At 39.8% G+C, this 18,152-nt stretch overlaps 1 protein-coding gene across 2 annotated transcripts in view; it reads right to left on the bottom strand.

The window, feature by feature from the left end:
* Positions 1 to 18,152, bottom strand: part of INPP4B (inositol polyphosphate-4-phosphatase type II B) — a 309,880-nt gene that overhangs the window by 48,588 nt on the left and 243,140 nt on the right. For both annotated transcript variants that reach the window (XM_054031037.1, XM_054031038.1), the window contains exons 21-22: positions 15,794 to 15,891; positions 7,101 to 7,213 (exon numbers count right to left, since the gene is read on the bottom strand). In XM_054031037.1, the coding sequence (XP_053887012.1) occupies positions 7,101 to 7,213; positions 15,794 to 15,891 (211 nt within the window). The remainder of the gene's footprint in view (positions 1 to 7,100; positions 7,214 to 15,793; positions 15,892 to 18,152) is intronic.

The following is an 18,152-nucleotide window of genomic DNA, read 5'->3' as shown; positions in this document are numbered from 1 at the left end:
TTATTTTTGAGTGCAGTTATGTAAAAAAACCCCACATTTGTAAGTTGTACTTTCACAATAAAGAGTTTGCACTACAGTACTTGTATGAGGTGTAATGAAAAATACTATTTCTTTTGTTTATCATTTTTACAGTGCAAATATTTGTAATCAAAAACAATATAAAGTGAGCACTGTACACTTTGTATTCTGTGTTGTAATTGAAGGCAATATATTTGAAAATGTAGAAATCATCCCAAAATACTTAATAAATTTCAATTGGTATTTTATTGTTTAACAGTGCGATTAATCACTATTAATTATTTTTAATTGCGATTAATTTTTTTTAGTTAATCATGTGAGTTAACTGCCCTAATTTTTTATATTTGGGTAGGAGATGGGTAGATAGAGTGTCAGTGTTGTGAATGTCATTCTTCCTTTGGTGGAAATGCTTTTTTTTTGGGAAAGGAAGTAAGTGTTAGCGTTGTTAATGCTGTAAAAGCAGTTAGGAAAATGAATCTCTGCACTACTCTTTCGAAGTCTATGAGTCATAGCAAATGTTTGAAGTGCATGAGTCACAGGGAAAGCTAAGATGATGGATTGTCAGTAAAGGGTGGGAAGGATTAAATCCCAAATGTGTGCTCATAAAGTATAAATACAGAGCTGGCTAGTGAGAGAGCCAGTTTTGGGCTGAGGGGGATCCCAGGCAGAGCAAAGGAATGAATAAAGACAGGGGAATTCGTCTTGTGTGGAAGATGAGCAGTGAGGGAAGCAGGCTGATCTATTATTTATAAGAAGACTACATTAAATCCAACCAGTTAAATTAAACAAATTTTTAAAAAATCTTAGTTTCTAATTTAAGGATAAAACCTAGGTCAAACTAATACCTTGTCATAGAGTAAATCCTCATTACAGCTCACTTCAAAGGAAACATCTGCTCAATGCACACCAGCAGTAAAAAAAAAGCGCATGCTTGAATGTATACAGAATAAGATACAAACTATTCAGACTAAAATATATAAATAAATGGTTTCTCTTCACTTTGAATACTGTGCTCAGTTTTGCTCACTTCATCTCCCAGAAAATGTTGCACAAACAGAACAGAGAAGGCATACAAATTATTAGAGGCTTGGAAAGTCTTTCAGATGAAAAAAGATAGAAAAAATTAGGACTGTGTCTAGGTTAAAGAGGAGAGAGAGACATATAAAACAATGAACAGTGTAGAGAAAATAAATCAAATGCTCTTATTAACCCTCTCTCACAATATAAGATCAATGGGACATCTGGTGAAATGGAAAGAGGATATATTTAAAACTGATAAAAGGAAATACTTTTTACACAACACAATTAATGGAACTCACAGACATAATGGAATTCAGTGACACAAGATATCACTGAATCCAGGACCTTAAATATCCACGGTTATGTTAGGATAAGAGATAAAATCTCTCACACGTCAGGGCCTAAGCCAATTGCTAACTGGGGTTAGGACGAAAATTCCACTATACGCAGGTTATTTCATAATTGTGCATTATTGGGGTTCTTGCAATTTCCTCTGAAGCATCTGGGTTTAGCTAATGTTGGAGAAAGGATACTGCAGTAGACAGACCTCTAGTCTTATCCATTGTAATTATTTCTATGTTCATATATAAGTGAGAGCATAGTCTGGCTTCATGGGAAACACATAAGTGTATCTGAGGGCAGAATTTGGCTTTCACCCACCACTCACACAGTGATCACCTTTATATTGGCAGCATCTGCCAACATTTGCCATTCAATGGTATCAGAGATAACTAGTTTCCCTCTGCCCCCAATATTTAGAATAAGAAATGTCTGTGGTAACAGTTGGCAAATGTAGACTTTAAATGTACATTAAATGTAGTCCCATTATAATGAGCAATAATATATTTACTGCAATAATCTAATAAATCCTTTACACCAAGAAATTGTGACTTCCCAATACAAAGATGCTAACATACTATGGTATAAACATCAAGAGCTCCAGACTTGTTAATTCCAGGGGGTTATTTAAAATAGGGTAGTATAAGGGCTATACATTTTAGTGAAGGGCAAACTTTTAAGTGGTTGTAAAGCAGCAAAACATTTTTCTCCTCTAAGAAAATATGTTAAAGATTCACTGAATGATGACAAAAGAAACCTCTGGAGACATGAAGTGAAAATAAATCCTGTCCTGTTCTTGGTAGATTATTTGAGTCCCATGCTGATTTATCTTTTACTTCTTCTGAGAGTAATGTTGTATGATAATTGCAGAATTCCTATCGGAAAAAGACTTACCTTTTTACACACAGTTGATTTACATTGTAATACATATGGTTACATTTATTACCTTACTACAAAATAGCATTAGCAATATATAAAACGGCAATAACTTTATTACTAAAAAGAGTCTGTGTGTCATTGAAATCTTGTTGTTTCCACCATTAATGAAAGGTAAAATGTCTTTGCCCTGTATAGTTTGTGTATTTGAAAATGTACAGAAAGAACTTGTGTTTAGACTACTGTGTGCTAAAGGCCAAATTTTCTCCTGGTGTAAACTTCCATAGCTCCATTGAAATCCATGGCACTGTGCCTATTTACACAAGCAGAGAATTTGGATCCAAACTTTACATTGCCAAGTTATAAATTACACTTCTTTGGATACCAATACTAAGCACCCGGATTTCAAAAATCTATACACTGTGAGGTCAAATCCTGACTTGTGTTCCACAGCCTGCAAGAGAACCCTCTTGACAGCAACCTTGGAGATATACTCCATGGCCACCTAACCATGCACTCTCCCTCAGAGATGTGTTATGTGTAAGGAAATTATGTTGGTGGTAGGTCTGTTCTCCTCCTTGACAGTCATACATGGCGGTCTCTCCCTAAATGAGAGAGAGTTGGAGAAGGAGAAGGGAGATTGAGCAACCCCCACCCTACATAGCTGGCTGATAGCTATAAAAGTGAGCTCTCATTTGGGAAAGACAGGGCCTTTTGAAATAGAGGCTCCATCTCCATCCTCTCCTCAACAGGCAATTGAAGGTAGAGAGAACACTGTGGGCTTTTAGTCCCTTAGGCCTGTTTTTTCAAGGAACATTTTTCTGAGACCTCCTGCTTCATGAGGCCCCTCTCTCTTGTATACAGATTGCTATTCAGGCGTTTACTGTGTAGTCCAGCCACGGAAGAGATGGAGCAGAATCTGTGCCTTCTCTTCCCTCTGCAGGCTCTACTGATAGTAACATAATAGACCTGACACCAGTAACAGTTAGAATAGAGAGGAAATAGTTTGGACCATTGGGTATTACACAGAGAGGAGCAGCAATAAGAAACTATCTTTAGAGCAGAGGTGGGCAAACTACGGCCCGTGGGCCACATCAGGCCCGCGGGACTGTCCTGCCCAGCCTCTGAGCTCCCGGCCAGGGAGGCTAGCCCCGGCCCCTCCTCCGCAGCCTCAGCACGCTGCGCTGGCAGCGCTCTGACCTGCCGCTCCTGCCGGGCAGTGTGGATGGCATGGCTGGCTCCAGCTGGGTGGCGGGGCTGCGAGCTCCTGCTGCTCTGAGTAGCATGGTAAGGGGGTGGGGAGTAGAGGGAATGGATAAGGGGCAGAGGGTTCCGGGGTACAGTCAGGGGACAGGGAGCACGGGGCGGTTGGATAGGCGTGGGAGTCCCAGGGGGTAGGGGTATGGATAGGGGTTGGGGCAGTGGACAAGGAGCAGGAGGATGTTGGAGGGGGCGGAGGTTTTGGGGGGCTTCAGGGGACAGGTAATGGGGGGTGTCCTGGGGGACCTGTCTGGGGGCGGGGGTGTGGATAGGGGTCGGGACAGTTAGGGGGCAGGGAGCGGGGGGGTTAGATAGGGGGTGTGGTCCCGGGGGGGCAGTTAGGTGTGGGGGTCCCGGGAAGGGGCAGTTAGGTGACAGGGAGCAGGGGAGGTTGGATGGGTCAGGGGTTCTGAAGGTGGGAAGTGGGAGGGGGCGGATAGGGGGCAGGGGCCAGGCTGTTTGGGGAGGCACAGCCTTCCCTACCCGGCCCTCCATACAGTTTCGCAACGCCAATGTGGCCCTCAGGCAAAAAAGTTTGCCCACCCCTGCTTCAGAGGAAGAAAAGGCTTCTCCCTGATTTAATTCCCCAAACACTGGGCAGAGTTTGGTGGGGATATCACCCGGGAGGAAGAAAATTGGAGACAACACACCAGTATTCGGTTATTTCAGCATGAGGCACGGAGATTCTGGGGAGCACATTCAGCACCGAGGAAGCCTGTGAGGAGGCTCAGTAAGGTTGAGGAGCAGGCTCAGTGCAGACAGAATGTTTGCATTTTTTTTAAAAAAGCACCAAGCCTGTATCAAACTCTATGGAGCATAATTCGGACTGCAAATAGTGATTTCAGATAGCTTGAACTCATTGAAATCTGAATAGATTGTCACAGGGACAGCAAAGGACTCCAGGACCCGGTCTGACCTCAGGACAATCCCCCTTCCAAATTTCATGTCCCTGCTGCAAGAGATCTTCATTAGAGGTTTTTTTTTAAATTACTTTTTTGCTTTGTATTTCCTTAGTTTGTATTTCTTCAAATACCATATCTAGTTGATTGGTGTTTTAATCACTGCCATTGGAATGCCTAACTGCCATGGTGACAGTAGCTATGGGAATGACATACGTGTAATTTACGTAAAGATGACTGGTAGAGTGCCTATAGCAGTAGCAGCTAGTTATTTATTTACAAATTAAAGTACCTTCATTACATAAAACTATGAACAATAGAGTTTGTGTACAGAAATATTCAACTAGAGCTAAACCAAGTAATTATGTTTTGCAATCGGCCCCGAGGCTTGTTAGACTCTAGAGAATAAAAGTAAGATACCGTACTTCTGAATAACTGAAGTTTGGTATGCAACAATAATGGATTTATTTTAAATTTAGAAAAAAGATTCACTGTAAAAACAGTAACTGGATACTGAAGGGAGTATCTTGCATGATTTAACATCCCTACAGGCGTGTATTATTAACCAAGGCCCTGATACTGTAACAGAGTTCAGGCCCCTGTGTTTACATGGAGCTCTAGTGATTTCAACAGGGCTTTGCACGGGTGCAGTAATCTTCCTAGGCAGAGCCAAGTGTAGGATTGTTTCCCAGAAGTTCATAACTGACGGCGTCTTATTAAGTCCCATGAACTGTTCTTTGTAAGTTTCACCATAAGCAGCTGTCTCAGACGTATACTACACCTCTATCCCAATATAACGCGACCCGATATATCACAAATTTGGATATATCGCGGTAAAGCAGCGCTCGGGGGGGTGGGGGTGGGGAAGACTGCATGCTCTGGTGGATCAAAGCAAGTTCAATATAACGCGGTTTCACCTATAATGCAGTAAGATTTTTTGGCTCCCGAAGACAGCATTATGTCGGGGTAGAGGTGTACTTCTACATGGAAAGCTGCAGAAAACTTGGATAGCTCTCTTGCAGTGCAGGAGGTTGAACTTAGACTACTTTTTTTGAACCGTGACCTCTGGAGGAGCCCTTACTAATGATGATACAATCATAAAAATGTAGAGCTGGAAAGGACCTCGAAAGATCATCAAGTCCAGGACCCTGTGCTGAGATAGGTCCAAGTAAACCTACATCATTCCTGACAGGTGTTTGTCCAATCTGTTCGTATAACCCTCCAATAATGGGGATTCTACAACTTCCATTGGAAGCCTACTCCAGAATTTAATCACACTTATAGTTCGAAATTTTTTCCTACTATCTAATCTAAATATCCCTTGCTGCAGATTAAGCCAGTTACTTCTTGTCCTACCTTCAGTGAACACGGGGAACAATTGATCACCTTCCTCTTTATAACAGCCCTTAATATATCTGAAGACTTATCAGGTCCCCCCTCCATTTTCTTTTCTCAAGACTAAACAAATCCAGCTTTTTTAACCTTTCCTCACAGGTGAGGTTTTCTAAACATTTTATCATTTTTTATTCTCTTCAGTAGTCGATCTGAGTCCTCATCAGTGCTGAGGAGAGCATGACAATTGCCTCCCATGTCTTACTTATGACACTCTTGTAAATACACTCCAGAAAGATAAGCTTTTTTCATTATATTATTGACTCATATTCAATTTGTGATCCACTATAACCCCAGATCCTTTTCAGAAGAACTACCACCTAGCCAGTTACTTTGTAGTTGTTCATTTGCACTCGTCTTTATTGAATTTCATCTCGTCGATTTCAGACCAATTCTCTAATTTGTCAAGGTCATTTTGAATTCTAATCCTATTCTCCAAAGTGCTTGCAACCCCTTCCAGCGTGGTATCATCTGCAAATTTTATGAGCATACTGTCCATTATACAAGTCATTAATGAAAATATTGAATAGTACTGGACGCATGACAGATCTCTGTGTGACCTCACTGGATATGCCCTGCCAGTTTGATAATGAACCTTTGATAACTACTTTTTGGATAAGTTTTGCACCCACCTTATAATAATTTTATCTAGACCACATTTCCCTAGTTTGCTAATGAGAATGTCATGTGAGACTGTCAAACGTCTTGCTAAAATCAAGATATATAAAGTCTATTATTTCCCTTCTATTCACTAGACCAGTAATCCCTGTCAAACAAGGAAATTAGATTTGGCATGATTTGTTTTTGACAAATACATGCCGGCTATTTCTTATAACCCTATTATCCCCTAGGTATTTAAAAACTGATTATTTAATAATTTGTTCCAGTATCTTTCCAGGTATCTATAATTCCCTGGGTCCAATCTGTTCCCCTTTTTAAAGATAGGTACTACGATTGTCCTCCTCCAGTCCTCTGGGACCTCACCCTTCCTCCATGAGTTGTCTGGGCCATGAATCTGTGATGATCTAGATGATCTACATAATGAAAAATGTTAAGAAGCAGAGGATTCAGGTATTGGGAGGGGAGACGGATCCATGAGAGGGTCACCTTTTTACAATAACTCAGCAGATTAAAATGATAGAAAAACACTGGTCTAGAAATATATAGGTACTTCTATGACCCAAATCACTGCATTTTCTGAGTGCGTCCTTAAAAACTCACTTGCAGCCCTCATATCAACAAGTAATGGAAAATTAGTAAATCATATATGAAAGTATTTGGAACAAAGCAGCTTACCGTTGCAGCCACCCACATGATTTCTACATTCTTTCTTTTTTTAGCCTGGATATTTTGATGGAGATTTTCTAGTAATCCCTTTAGATCATTCTGTTCTTGAAAATGTGGTAGGCCTGAAAAGAAATAAACAGTTAGTGATAATGGTTATGTTGACTTAAAGATTTCCTCACTAAAGAAAAGCTTCAACCTTTAGGGTATGTCTTCACTACCGGCCGGATCGGCGAGCAGCGATTGATCCTGCGGGGATCAATTTATCGCGTGTAGTCTAGACACGATAAATCAATCCCCGAGCGCTCTCCCGTCGACGCCTATACTCCAGCTCGGCGAGAGGCGCAGGCAGAGTCAACGGGGGAGTGACAGCAGTCGACTCACTGTGGTGAAGACACCACAGTAAGTCAATCTAAGTAGATCAACTTCAGCTACGTTATTCACATAGCTGAAGTTGCGTAACTTAGATGGATTTCCCCCCTATGCAGTGTAGACCAGGCCTTAGAGTCTCATTTTGGATTCATGAGGATTTTGATAGAAAGTAGCAACTAACTATTTAATAAATAAGAAAAAAAATATTTTCCCTGTAAACAGAGGGCTTTACTTTCTATAGGTCATATTCTAAGAGCTGCTGAAAGTCCATCTTACCAATTACTCAGCACCTTGCAGGATTTGGCCTTAGTTCTAGATTCTAGTTGTCAGTTTAAAATAGAACATAGAAAGAACATAGAAAGGCTCTGGAAGTGAATGGAGTACTGTCTGAGAGGGTCTGGTTGTGTATTCCTTGTGCATCCAGATTTCCCACTGAAGACAAGTCAATGGGAAGTATAAGTGACTAAGTAATCCAGGACAAGACACTTTAATTTATTCTAGGGCTTCGTGGGCACAGACATAGCACATTACTTTTTTCATGTTACCTCTTTCCAAATTAGTAGTGAAAATTATTAGAGACAAGTGGTGTCATTTTTTCTGGATTACTTCTTACAGACATGAACTAAAAGTGATTTATCAACTGTTAACATTTTAAAAAACATAATATCTTAGATCCACAGGTAGTAGTATGAAAACAATTCTATCCAGGTGCCTTTCTTTCCTTCAAATTGGCAAATTGAGTAATTTTGCCTCAGTAAAGCCAGGCAGAGGAATCCCTCCACTACTAAAACCAAACCCTTCTGAAATACAGAGATCCAAGATTTACTTCCAAATCAGACAGTGAAAACTAAAAAGAATATTACAATGCAGATCAAATAGCCATTCCCCTAACCTGATCACAGGCAGAATGATATCTGTTTGATCTACAGACTTTTATTTTCTATCTCCAATGAAGGTGATAGTTTCTCTCATTCGTGATATGTAGTTGAGAAGTAATTTTAAAAATACATAAAAATAAATATGTTAAAAAGCTCTCCGAATTGCCCGACCCACATGCAATATTGCACTACAAAAAGAACACAGAAGAAACAATAGAGAACACTTTAAAAGCTGGCTTTGTAATTCATTTTTGTAATTGTTTTATTGAAGATTATCTTATCTGCTTATATAAATATATAATCTTATCTGCACATTGTGTCTACTTTTTAAAAAACACACAGCATACATATAGTGAATATGCAGAAAGGAGTTTCTAGATATTTTGAAACTTTATCATATTATCATTAAGAAAATATATAAGTGCATCATAATATGGTCTTTCCCAAATACATCTTAGCAAATCCTTAATTTTGGGCAGACATGCATTTTACCATGGGTACAGGAATATTCTTTTAATCTGTATTGCTAAAATAACTCATGCCTTGGCAGGATGTGAAAGACTGTTCAAATCCTTAAATCATATAACAGTATTAAACTGTCAAATTATTTTTGTGGATTATAAAGAAATATGTCCTAGAATGACTGTATCCTATCAAACGGGTTGTACTTTGGAACATGCATGCTCTGCACACATAATATGGCACCAAAGCAGAGGTTCTTGATTTTCATATGGCTCCAGAGTGCTTTGCATGCAGCTCTCTTCTCAGGCTGGAGCATATCATCCCACAGCATCTTGACATGGATGTGGCTATTGCCCACATATCAAAGTGGCAATTTAAAATAACAGAGGTACGGCTTAATCTACATTTATGCTAGTAGCCTCTTAGGGTGAGTCCTAAACAATCATTCTCACCACATATGGTTACCTTTGTGTATGTTTATTAAATTTACTTTTCAATAAGCATGCTACATTTTCGTATCCTTCATATGTTCAGCTCTTCTGGGATATTGTAAAAGTGGTACTGTATTTTGGATGAATCGGGAGGGTTATATAGAACTTTATTTGTATGCATTTTCAGTAGGAAACTATCCCAAAACACTTCACTATTATGTATGGTTTAATAGGAGTAGAGAGTCAAAGGGAATGAGAAATGAAGATGAATGGGCAAGTGAAAACTGTTTTCATCTGTGGTTTGAAAGAAGATGGAAAGTCAATGAAGCAAAGAGGTACAGAATGGCTGCTCCAGATGGCAAGAACTATGGAGGAAGAAGTTTGCTAACCAAAGATGGTGAGAAAGCAGAGAGGCACACAGAGGAGGCCAAATGAGCAGAGAGGGGGGGACAAGAGAGAGACTAATAATGTGTGCTACAGTAGCTGCATGGAAAAGTTTGTTCTTTTTCTTTTTAAAAAGCAGTTTGAAAGGAATCCAGAAATGAAAGGGTCATCAGCTTGGTAAAAATGTCTATGTCCAGTTACAAATTCTATTTGGTTTTAAGAACATTGCAACTATCACTGTAAGTTAGACTATCCACTTTGTAGCAGGAACTTGGCACACAGGAAGAAAACTCAGCCTGGAAAGGTCTGATAAATCAAGGGACAATCAGTAGAGAATGGCTCTCACCTGCTTGAACAATGGGCTCCTGCCAGCAGGGACTTTGCCTTTGAATGGGCTCTCTCTTCACAGAAACCTGTTTCAGAGAAAAGGGGGCGGGTACCCTTGGGGAGCGTGCCTTAGTGGCCCAGTGGTAGGAACAGTGATCAGTTACAACTCAGTCCAGGATGATTAGCAGCAGGTGAGATTCAGTGCTTAGATCCTCTCACAGCAGAGTGCTATCTCTTCAGAGAGCAGGACTGGGCCAGGCCTTGACAGTGTAATGTGGGTCTTTGTACAGCATGTTTAAAATGGTGGAGTCTGAAGAGCTGGGATTTGGGGAGGCCACAGGGAAATCCAATAGTGAAGACAAGAGGAGCATTAGTAGTATAACAGACTGGGACTCAAATCAATGGCATACCTGGGCAATTTTGCAGAGGCGGAGATGGGCAGATTTGCACATAAATGAGGTGTGGAAGAATAGATAATGGTCAATGGTAAGCTCCACTTAGTCAAGAGAGGGATGTCTGTCTGTAAGACATTTAACTGAAGGCACTTGAAATGAAGCTGAAAATTTACTTTGGGCTTATCTTAATGGTGAGTTGCATCACAGCAAGCCAGGATGTGAATCTACAGTGCATCAGCTTGCGATGCAGTAACTCACCATGTGGACACTGCTACAGTGCAACGAAAGCCCTGGAGTGCAGCTGAGCACTTACACCTTAAAGCGTACTAAGCTAAAGCTCACAAAGTGTGCAGTAAAAGTGCTCATACAGGAAGTAACTGCAGTGTAGCCAGTGTGCTGTAAATTCACACCTTATCTTGCTGTGCACTAACTTCAGTGTATAGACAAGCCTCAAGTCAAGAGAACAGAGAGGGTGGATGGAGATGAGCTATTAAAGATGTTGAATGATTTATATACAGTTGCATATCAGCATTATGATACACACAATTAAAAGGTGGAGAGAAAATAACAGAGAAGGAAGAAGGTAAATAAAAAAGACCAGAAGAACAAGAAGAAAACATTATGAATCTCCATCGAGCAAGGGCTCATGGCTCACCAGAAATGGAGAAACAGCAATAAGAAAAGTACATATGCAGAAATGTGCAGTCAGGCTAGATAAGCATAGTTCTTGAAGGGAACCAGAGATGTCTGCATAGATTTGAAAGTGGTCCAGGAAGATGGAGTGACACAGTGTCAATTACTATGATAAGATCAAGGAGACTGAAAAGACAGCAGCAACAGTAAAAATGAGGTGAAAAGAGGAAGACACTTGGGAGAACAGTTACAAATTATTACCAGAATGAATCCCAGAATGAAACAGATCACAGTAGCATTTTATGTAAAGCAGATGGAGTAGAGGTAGATTGGGGGGGATTGTTGACATGGGTAAAGGAGGAAAAAGTTGTTAACAGTGATAGAATATGCATGGAAGATAGTATCAGAGGGGTAGCCATGTTAGTCTGAATCTGTAAAAAGCAACAGAGGGTCCCGTGGCACTTTTAAGACTAACAGAAGTATTGGGAGCATAAGCTTTCGTGGGTAAGAACCTCACTTCTTCAGATGCAAGTCAAGATGCATGGAAGATAGGAATCAGGGGAGTAATGGTTGGTGTGAGATAACTATTGCATATTATGCACATCACAGGATAGCCCAGAATAATACTTCAAGAGCTCCAATCTTTAATAAGTAATGTAAGATTAAAAATAAAAAGATTTTACAAATTCTGGAAGGAAAAACTTTCCAGATCATAACTCTCTGTTGTGGAGATTAATAATTGTAAGACCAGAAAACAGAGAAAAAGATTGAAGATTTTCCATCCCTTTTAAATTACTAACATGGCATATGAATAATCACTCAGGGTCAGCTTCACAGGTGGGTACCCAGGTGATGAAAACTAGGGGTTGTCATTTGCATGAAAAAAAATTTTTTTAGTTATTTAGGTCCAATGGAGGTAGTAGGTGATCTGTTTTAGCAATGTGCATGTGTTCACGCACGCTCACACACATATACACTAATCTGAAGGACTACTTAATAGAAATTCGAAGTTATGGTGTCGGAGGTAAAGTCACTTCATGCAGCCATTTGAAAAGCTGAGGTTCTCAGGCTGTCACCTATTTAGATTATTGTTGCATGCAAGTAGTGAGTAAATTCATTAGCAAGAGACTACTCTTCAGCTAATGCAACAATTCTAGCAACTTCAGGCAAGAGAGGCTCTCTTGCATAGTACTTAAGTTTCCACTCATTTGCAGATTAAAGAGATGTCTATTTCAAACACCAAAGTCAGATAGCAGCAGCAAAAGAAGAAAATAATTTTCTGATTAGCTCTCAAGGTGGGAAAAAAGACTAACCTGAACACCACTAATTCCAGTGGCTGTTAAAGATCCTGGCAAGAAAAAATCTACTAGCCTATGCAGAGTATAATTATATTGTGAATGCAAAGTGTGCACTTGATAACATTCATCACATGAACCCACAAAGCTCTGACTCAAACCTGTCAAAAAACAGTGAGAAAATAACCATAAGCAGCAGTAATGATGATGGTGAAAAATGCTGCCAAGCACTGAGAGTCACCTGTTGTGAATAACTTTCGTTAAAAAAAATAAACCAACTTGTCTGTCTGTTTATATTGCTGTTGTCGTCTCATCATAAGTGAGAAAGAAGAATATATTAGCTAGTTATAAAATAGACAGGTATTATACAAAAATAACTGTATACTGCTGGGAAGCTCAGATTGAACATATTAGTCAACCTGTGTAGGATTATTAGTGTACTTTCTGTTCAGTATCATGACCTCTATAGAAGAAATAAATGGTGGTGTCATGTAGTATGAAGGTTTATTGGCATGAATTTGGGATGTCTCCAGTACTCCTGAATAGCAAAGGCCCTTTGAGTTACGCTAAACAACCCAAACATGTAACGATTTACATTTATTCTATTATGGTAGCACTCATAATGTGCTAAGCATGGTCCACATATGCAGGAAGACACAATCCCAGTCCTGAAGAGCTCACGGACTAAAAGATAAGCAACAGACCAAGACATTAAATATATTATCACATAAAAAACCCTACTGACTACCTTTCTGACTAGCCATAGTTAGGTGAGCAATTTCATTTTGGCATCATAGTAGAATTGAGTCTTGAGAGATTTGAAGCAGGAGATGGTAGTGGCCACATCAGGGAGTATGTTCCATGTGTAAGTGATGGCATGAAAGAAAACATGTGGAGGGTTGTAGGAGAAGCAAGAAGTGGTGTTGTGAGGGAGCTCAACTCCCTGCTGTCTAACTAAGAGACTATTAAGGGTATGCTCATTCTTTCAGACCCCATTCTCATGGCCTTCCAAGCCTATAAAGGTTACTCCTTAATCCCTGTGTTGAATTCTTTTCAAGTGCCTGGCAACATGGGCCTTAGGAAGTTTCAACCCTCTCCCTACGGGGTTTCTAGGTCTGTTCCGTAGGTGTCTCTTTGTCAGACTTGTGCTGAGAGGCCTCTGTAAGGTAGTTCCCAGCCTCTTTGGTTGCCATCACTTCTGCCTGAGCTTTGGCCTTTTTTTCCAGGCTGTTGCTAGTCAATTAATTAGCCACAGAGGGGGAATAATTGCTCTGTCATTAGCTTTTTTTGTGGCTGTTGAAGCATAGGGTTCATATACACCATCACAGACATGCATAGACTGGCAGAGCATAGGGCAACGTGACAAGAGATGTGAGAAGATAAGTCGAGATAGGCAGATACGTGAATGCCCTTGAAGATGACGACAAGAAGCTTGAACTTTAATGTGGTGAAAAAGTGATAAAACTTTTATATCATACCACATCATAATATGTTCCAACTGTCTCCTTTTTCAGAAAAAAAGATTTTTTTAAAGAGAGAGAGAGTTGTAAAAACATGGTTTTGGTACTATTTACTATACCCTTTAATGAAAAGGCAGAACATTTTAGTACTACTGACAACTGTACAGGCTTAGAGAGGAGAACAACAAAAAATAACTTTGTTTAGATTGCAAGCTTCTTGGGGACTGACTCTTATGATTATCGGTTTACCACATTGCTCTGCAATTTATCACATGAATATCACCACCGCACATGTAGTATAAATATACATATTAATAATCATATATCTGCTTTTGTTCAGCGGTAATCAAATGAAATAGAAGTCTTCTACATTATGTCATACTCTCAGTGCACGGACAAATAATATAAAGCAACAAAATGAATTAGTTCTGTGTCTAGAAAGAATAATAAACTCTCCAAATCCTACCATCTTCCCTACAGAGCTGACACCTACCATCATCTCACCCTGATACTCACCCTGCCCCCTAGAAAAAAAGCCAGAGAACACTTCAGCCTTGCAGATTGACTTCAAGGTCAACAGAATAAAATTGACTAACCAAGGCAGAAAGCAAATTCCACTATTCGATGAATCTTCATTGAAATCCCCTTGCCTTCAGCCCCTGGCAATGAAACTATGTGAGAGTTATACCACCTGCCTCTGACAATCCCAAATGCAGTAAGAGGCAATTTTGGAGTAACTGGGACCCAACCCATTTTATGCCCTATATGTTAAAAATAACACCTTAAATTACTCCGGGACACAAAATAGAAGCAGATCACAGAATAAAGGTGTTATATGCTTCCTGCAAGAAGTATTTATTAGCCCAGAGGCTGCTGTAGTCAGCAGCAGAAATTTATAAGGAATAGACACATCATAACAACAATACACACTTACACTTTTCATCGACAGATCTCAAAGCCCTTTACAAAGGTGGATAAACATGGCCATCCACATTTTACAGATGGAAAAAGTGAGACACAGAGATGGTAAGTGACCTGATCAATCTTGAGATGACAAAAAGTAGGGATTATCATGATAAGGTCTGCATCACAAAGAAAAAGAAAAAGCCACACATAAATGACAGGATCCTAAACCAAGCCCTGATCCTTGTGACCCAAATCACACTAGATGAGTCAGATGAAATAGAAACATATTTTAGGATTATATAGACACAAGAAAGAAGAGAAACAAATTATTGAGGATGGTTCAAGTGTCTGAAAGTAATGTTTTGAAATTGAGCAAAGAAAAATGTAGGGTGACTATCACTAAAAAAAACCCTACAATCTCCTAATGGTGAGATCTTTAGATTGTGGAATAATTTCCCAAGGATGTGGTGGAAGCCCCATTGCTGAAGTTATTTAAAAGTAGATACATTAGACAAAGCACTTGAGAACATAACCCTGCCTTGGCAGGACTAGATGACCTAATGGGTCTTTTCAGTGTTTGAGTTCAACAATTAAAGTAATAAAACAGTATTCTATTTATATACAGGGGCTAATCCAATGTCCATTGAAGTCAATGAAAATCTTCCCATTAACTTAATTGGACATTACAATAGGACCCATTGATAGGGTCCATAGCTGCAATTCACTCATTAGTTTTGTACATCTTGTTAAGTATTCAAAAATGAATAAAAAGTTAAGTGAATAACTGGAGCTAATTGACTCAAACTTCTGACGGGTATCTGTGCATGAATACCATAGGTTACCTCTACTTATGTTACTATAAATATTATGTTGTTAAATATGCAATACATGATAATTTACTACATTGTTACTGTTTCACCTTTCTACTATGACCTGGATTCTGCAACTTGTGCCATGCGGATGGACCCCTATTGACTTCAGAGGTGCCCCATGTAGTCACAGGGGTCCATCTACTTGGAATAAGCTGCAGGATTGAGGGCTAGATGTAAAGAAGTTGCATACTAACACTTTTAAAGTTTCAGCATTACAATTTGCCGTGGTTTATCACCTGTAACTCTTATTAAAATCAGTTTGAATGCTACATTATTAATTTTATACTTACAATCAGGAGGCATTTTTTCAGTAAACAATTTGTAATATTCTTTAAGAAGTTCAAAATTTTCCTGGTTAACACTTTCTTGCAAAGTGGTATCTCCAAACCTAAAACAGCAATGGACAATGTTGGACATAAAAATAAAACAAATTCTATAAGCAACACACACCCCACTTCACCCCCTTCTCTAAAACCAAGAAATAAAATACATACCTAACTCAGCTTCAGCTATGGCTTCCTTATGTAAATAGAGAATTGTTTTTTCCCCTAATATTTGTTTTAATAGATTTATACAACAGAAAATAACTAACCTCAAATATAATTATACCATTAACAAATACTAGTTTAAACCACTCCTGAACATCCTTCCAAAAAACAGAAGCTAACAGACAAAAATCCCTGCTTACTTTCATCTCATGACTATTCATTAAGTCCCAAATCCTGCTTCCCCGTAGACAGCCAGAGTAAATGGGCTTTGTGCCAGGATTTGCTATGGAAGTCTGAATGCCAGCCTGCTTTTGTACAGACATCACCAACTTTTACATCTCATTCACTTTTGATGCTAATAATGCCTTTGCTTCAATAGAATCAGCAGCTGAAACTGAACTCAGGCAAGATGGAGGTGATGTCAGCAGGAAAACATTTTGAACACCTAGCCACTACCATAGCAGCACCCTCTACTGAGATTGTCTGCTGCAAATAATCAAGGTTCATATCCTTGGATCCTTCTGGACTCCTCTCCTTGCTCCTGAACAGTTAGATTCAGCTTTCAGGGATTTCTTCTTGCACCAGCAACTAGTCAGTAAGCTATGTCCTTTGCTGTTAGATAGTTGCCTAACCACTGTGACCCACACCTTTGTGACCTCCAGGCCGGATTACTGTGACTGCATTTAGGTGAAGCTAAAGCGCGCACACTTTAAAAAGGCTTCAGTTGTTCTACTATGCTGCAGCTCATTTTTTCAGCAACAGAGGTTGCTGGGAATGTATCACCCAAATGCTCACTAGTCTGACTCCTCACAGGACACCCAGTCAAATTCAGGATGTCTGTTCTCATCTCTAAGGCTCTTCATGGCATTGGCCCATGCTACCTCAGAGAATTCTCTCTAAGACTATGATTTTCCATGACAATTAGGTTTCACAGAAGCTACTGTCCACACTCTAGGGTGAAATACTGAGAGTGAAGACAGTGTTCTTGGCAGCAGGCTCAAAACTATGGAACACTCTTTTGGAGAGCTGAGACTAGCTTCAGAGATCACTGCCTACAGAGTGACATGTAACCTCGCTTCTTCAAGTCCAGCTTTCCCATAAACACCAAAGCAAAAAGGAAAAGACAACAGAAGAACAAGGGAGGGGCAGTGAGAGCAGGAAGAACATGGAGAGGGGAGAGAGAGAGACAGAGAGATGAACAATTGGAAGAAAAGGAAGACAAAATTCCAGTGATCCACCAGGAAGGAGAGAGGAAATCAGAAGGTCTTTATTGTGTTGTGATAGTCTGCAGAAGGTGCTCAAGTATTATGGTGATAAGTGTGGTACAAAGATCCTGTTACGAGAGACCTGGACTTGACATAACCCACAGATATCTTGTGCTTAGCCACCATAAGCTGGAAGCAAGGACACCACGTAGTGAGAAAGAATTTGGCCTTGCTTAGGCAGACAAAAACATCTGCGCAGCCACAGTGTTACTAACAAGGATAGCTGACCTTAGTCTGGGTGCCTGTGTCTGTATGTTTCTTGCTAGAGTTGCTTTACTGATAAGTAGAAATTATGAGTTCTTTGCTGTTGCTAGGGAAACAATCAGCCAATTATAACTTATTTGGAGTTATGCTTTGTTTTGAATTACTTATAAAAAAGATTAGCTAGAAAGTGTATTTTGGAGAAGTTTGGATTTTCTATGAGCAAGAAGACACTGCATCTCCACAGCGGCTAGGAGGAAGGCTAGCCACTGGAAACCTGCTGCTGTCACTTGACACCACCTCAGACTTCGGGTAACTATATTTTGGGAAACTAGAGTATTGCTAATTTTGAAGTGTTCTTTGTATTCAATAAAAACATGGATTTTTGGGTGAAAGCACTTTTGTGTAAAACAATCATTTCTCAGACGGAGGTGCTGTGTCCCCTCACTGATTTATCTCCTGACAGTGCCTGGAAAACAGAGACTAGTTACCATAGCTTTGAGTTCAGATAACCCCAGATAACCATCCAGGTAAGTAAATAACGTCACATGGTTGTTCCACAACCACTATTGCATCCACTGGCTGCAGTAGCTTCAGCCACTACTGTGCCCTATTTAATCAATTTATCATATAAATATTTCTGAAGTGTACATCACCACAATATTTAGGTGCTGTGAAGGAGAGGGGGGGGTAAT

Source organism: Malaclemys terrapin, chromosome 5 (assembly GCF_027887155.1).
Source record: "Malaclemys terrapin pileata isolate rMalTer1 chromosome 5, rMalTer1.hap1, whole genome shotgun sequence".
In the NCBI taxonomy this organism is placed as follows: Eukaryota; Metazoa; Chordata; order Testudines; family Emydidae; genus Malaclemys; species Malaclemys terrapin.
This window is presented reverse-complemented; position numbering and strand designations above follow the sequence as displayed.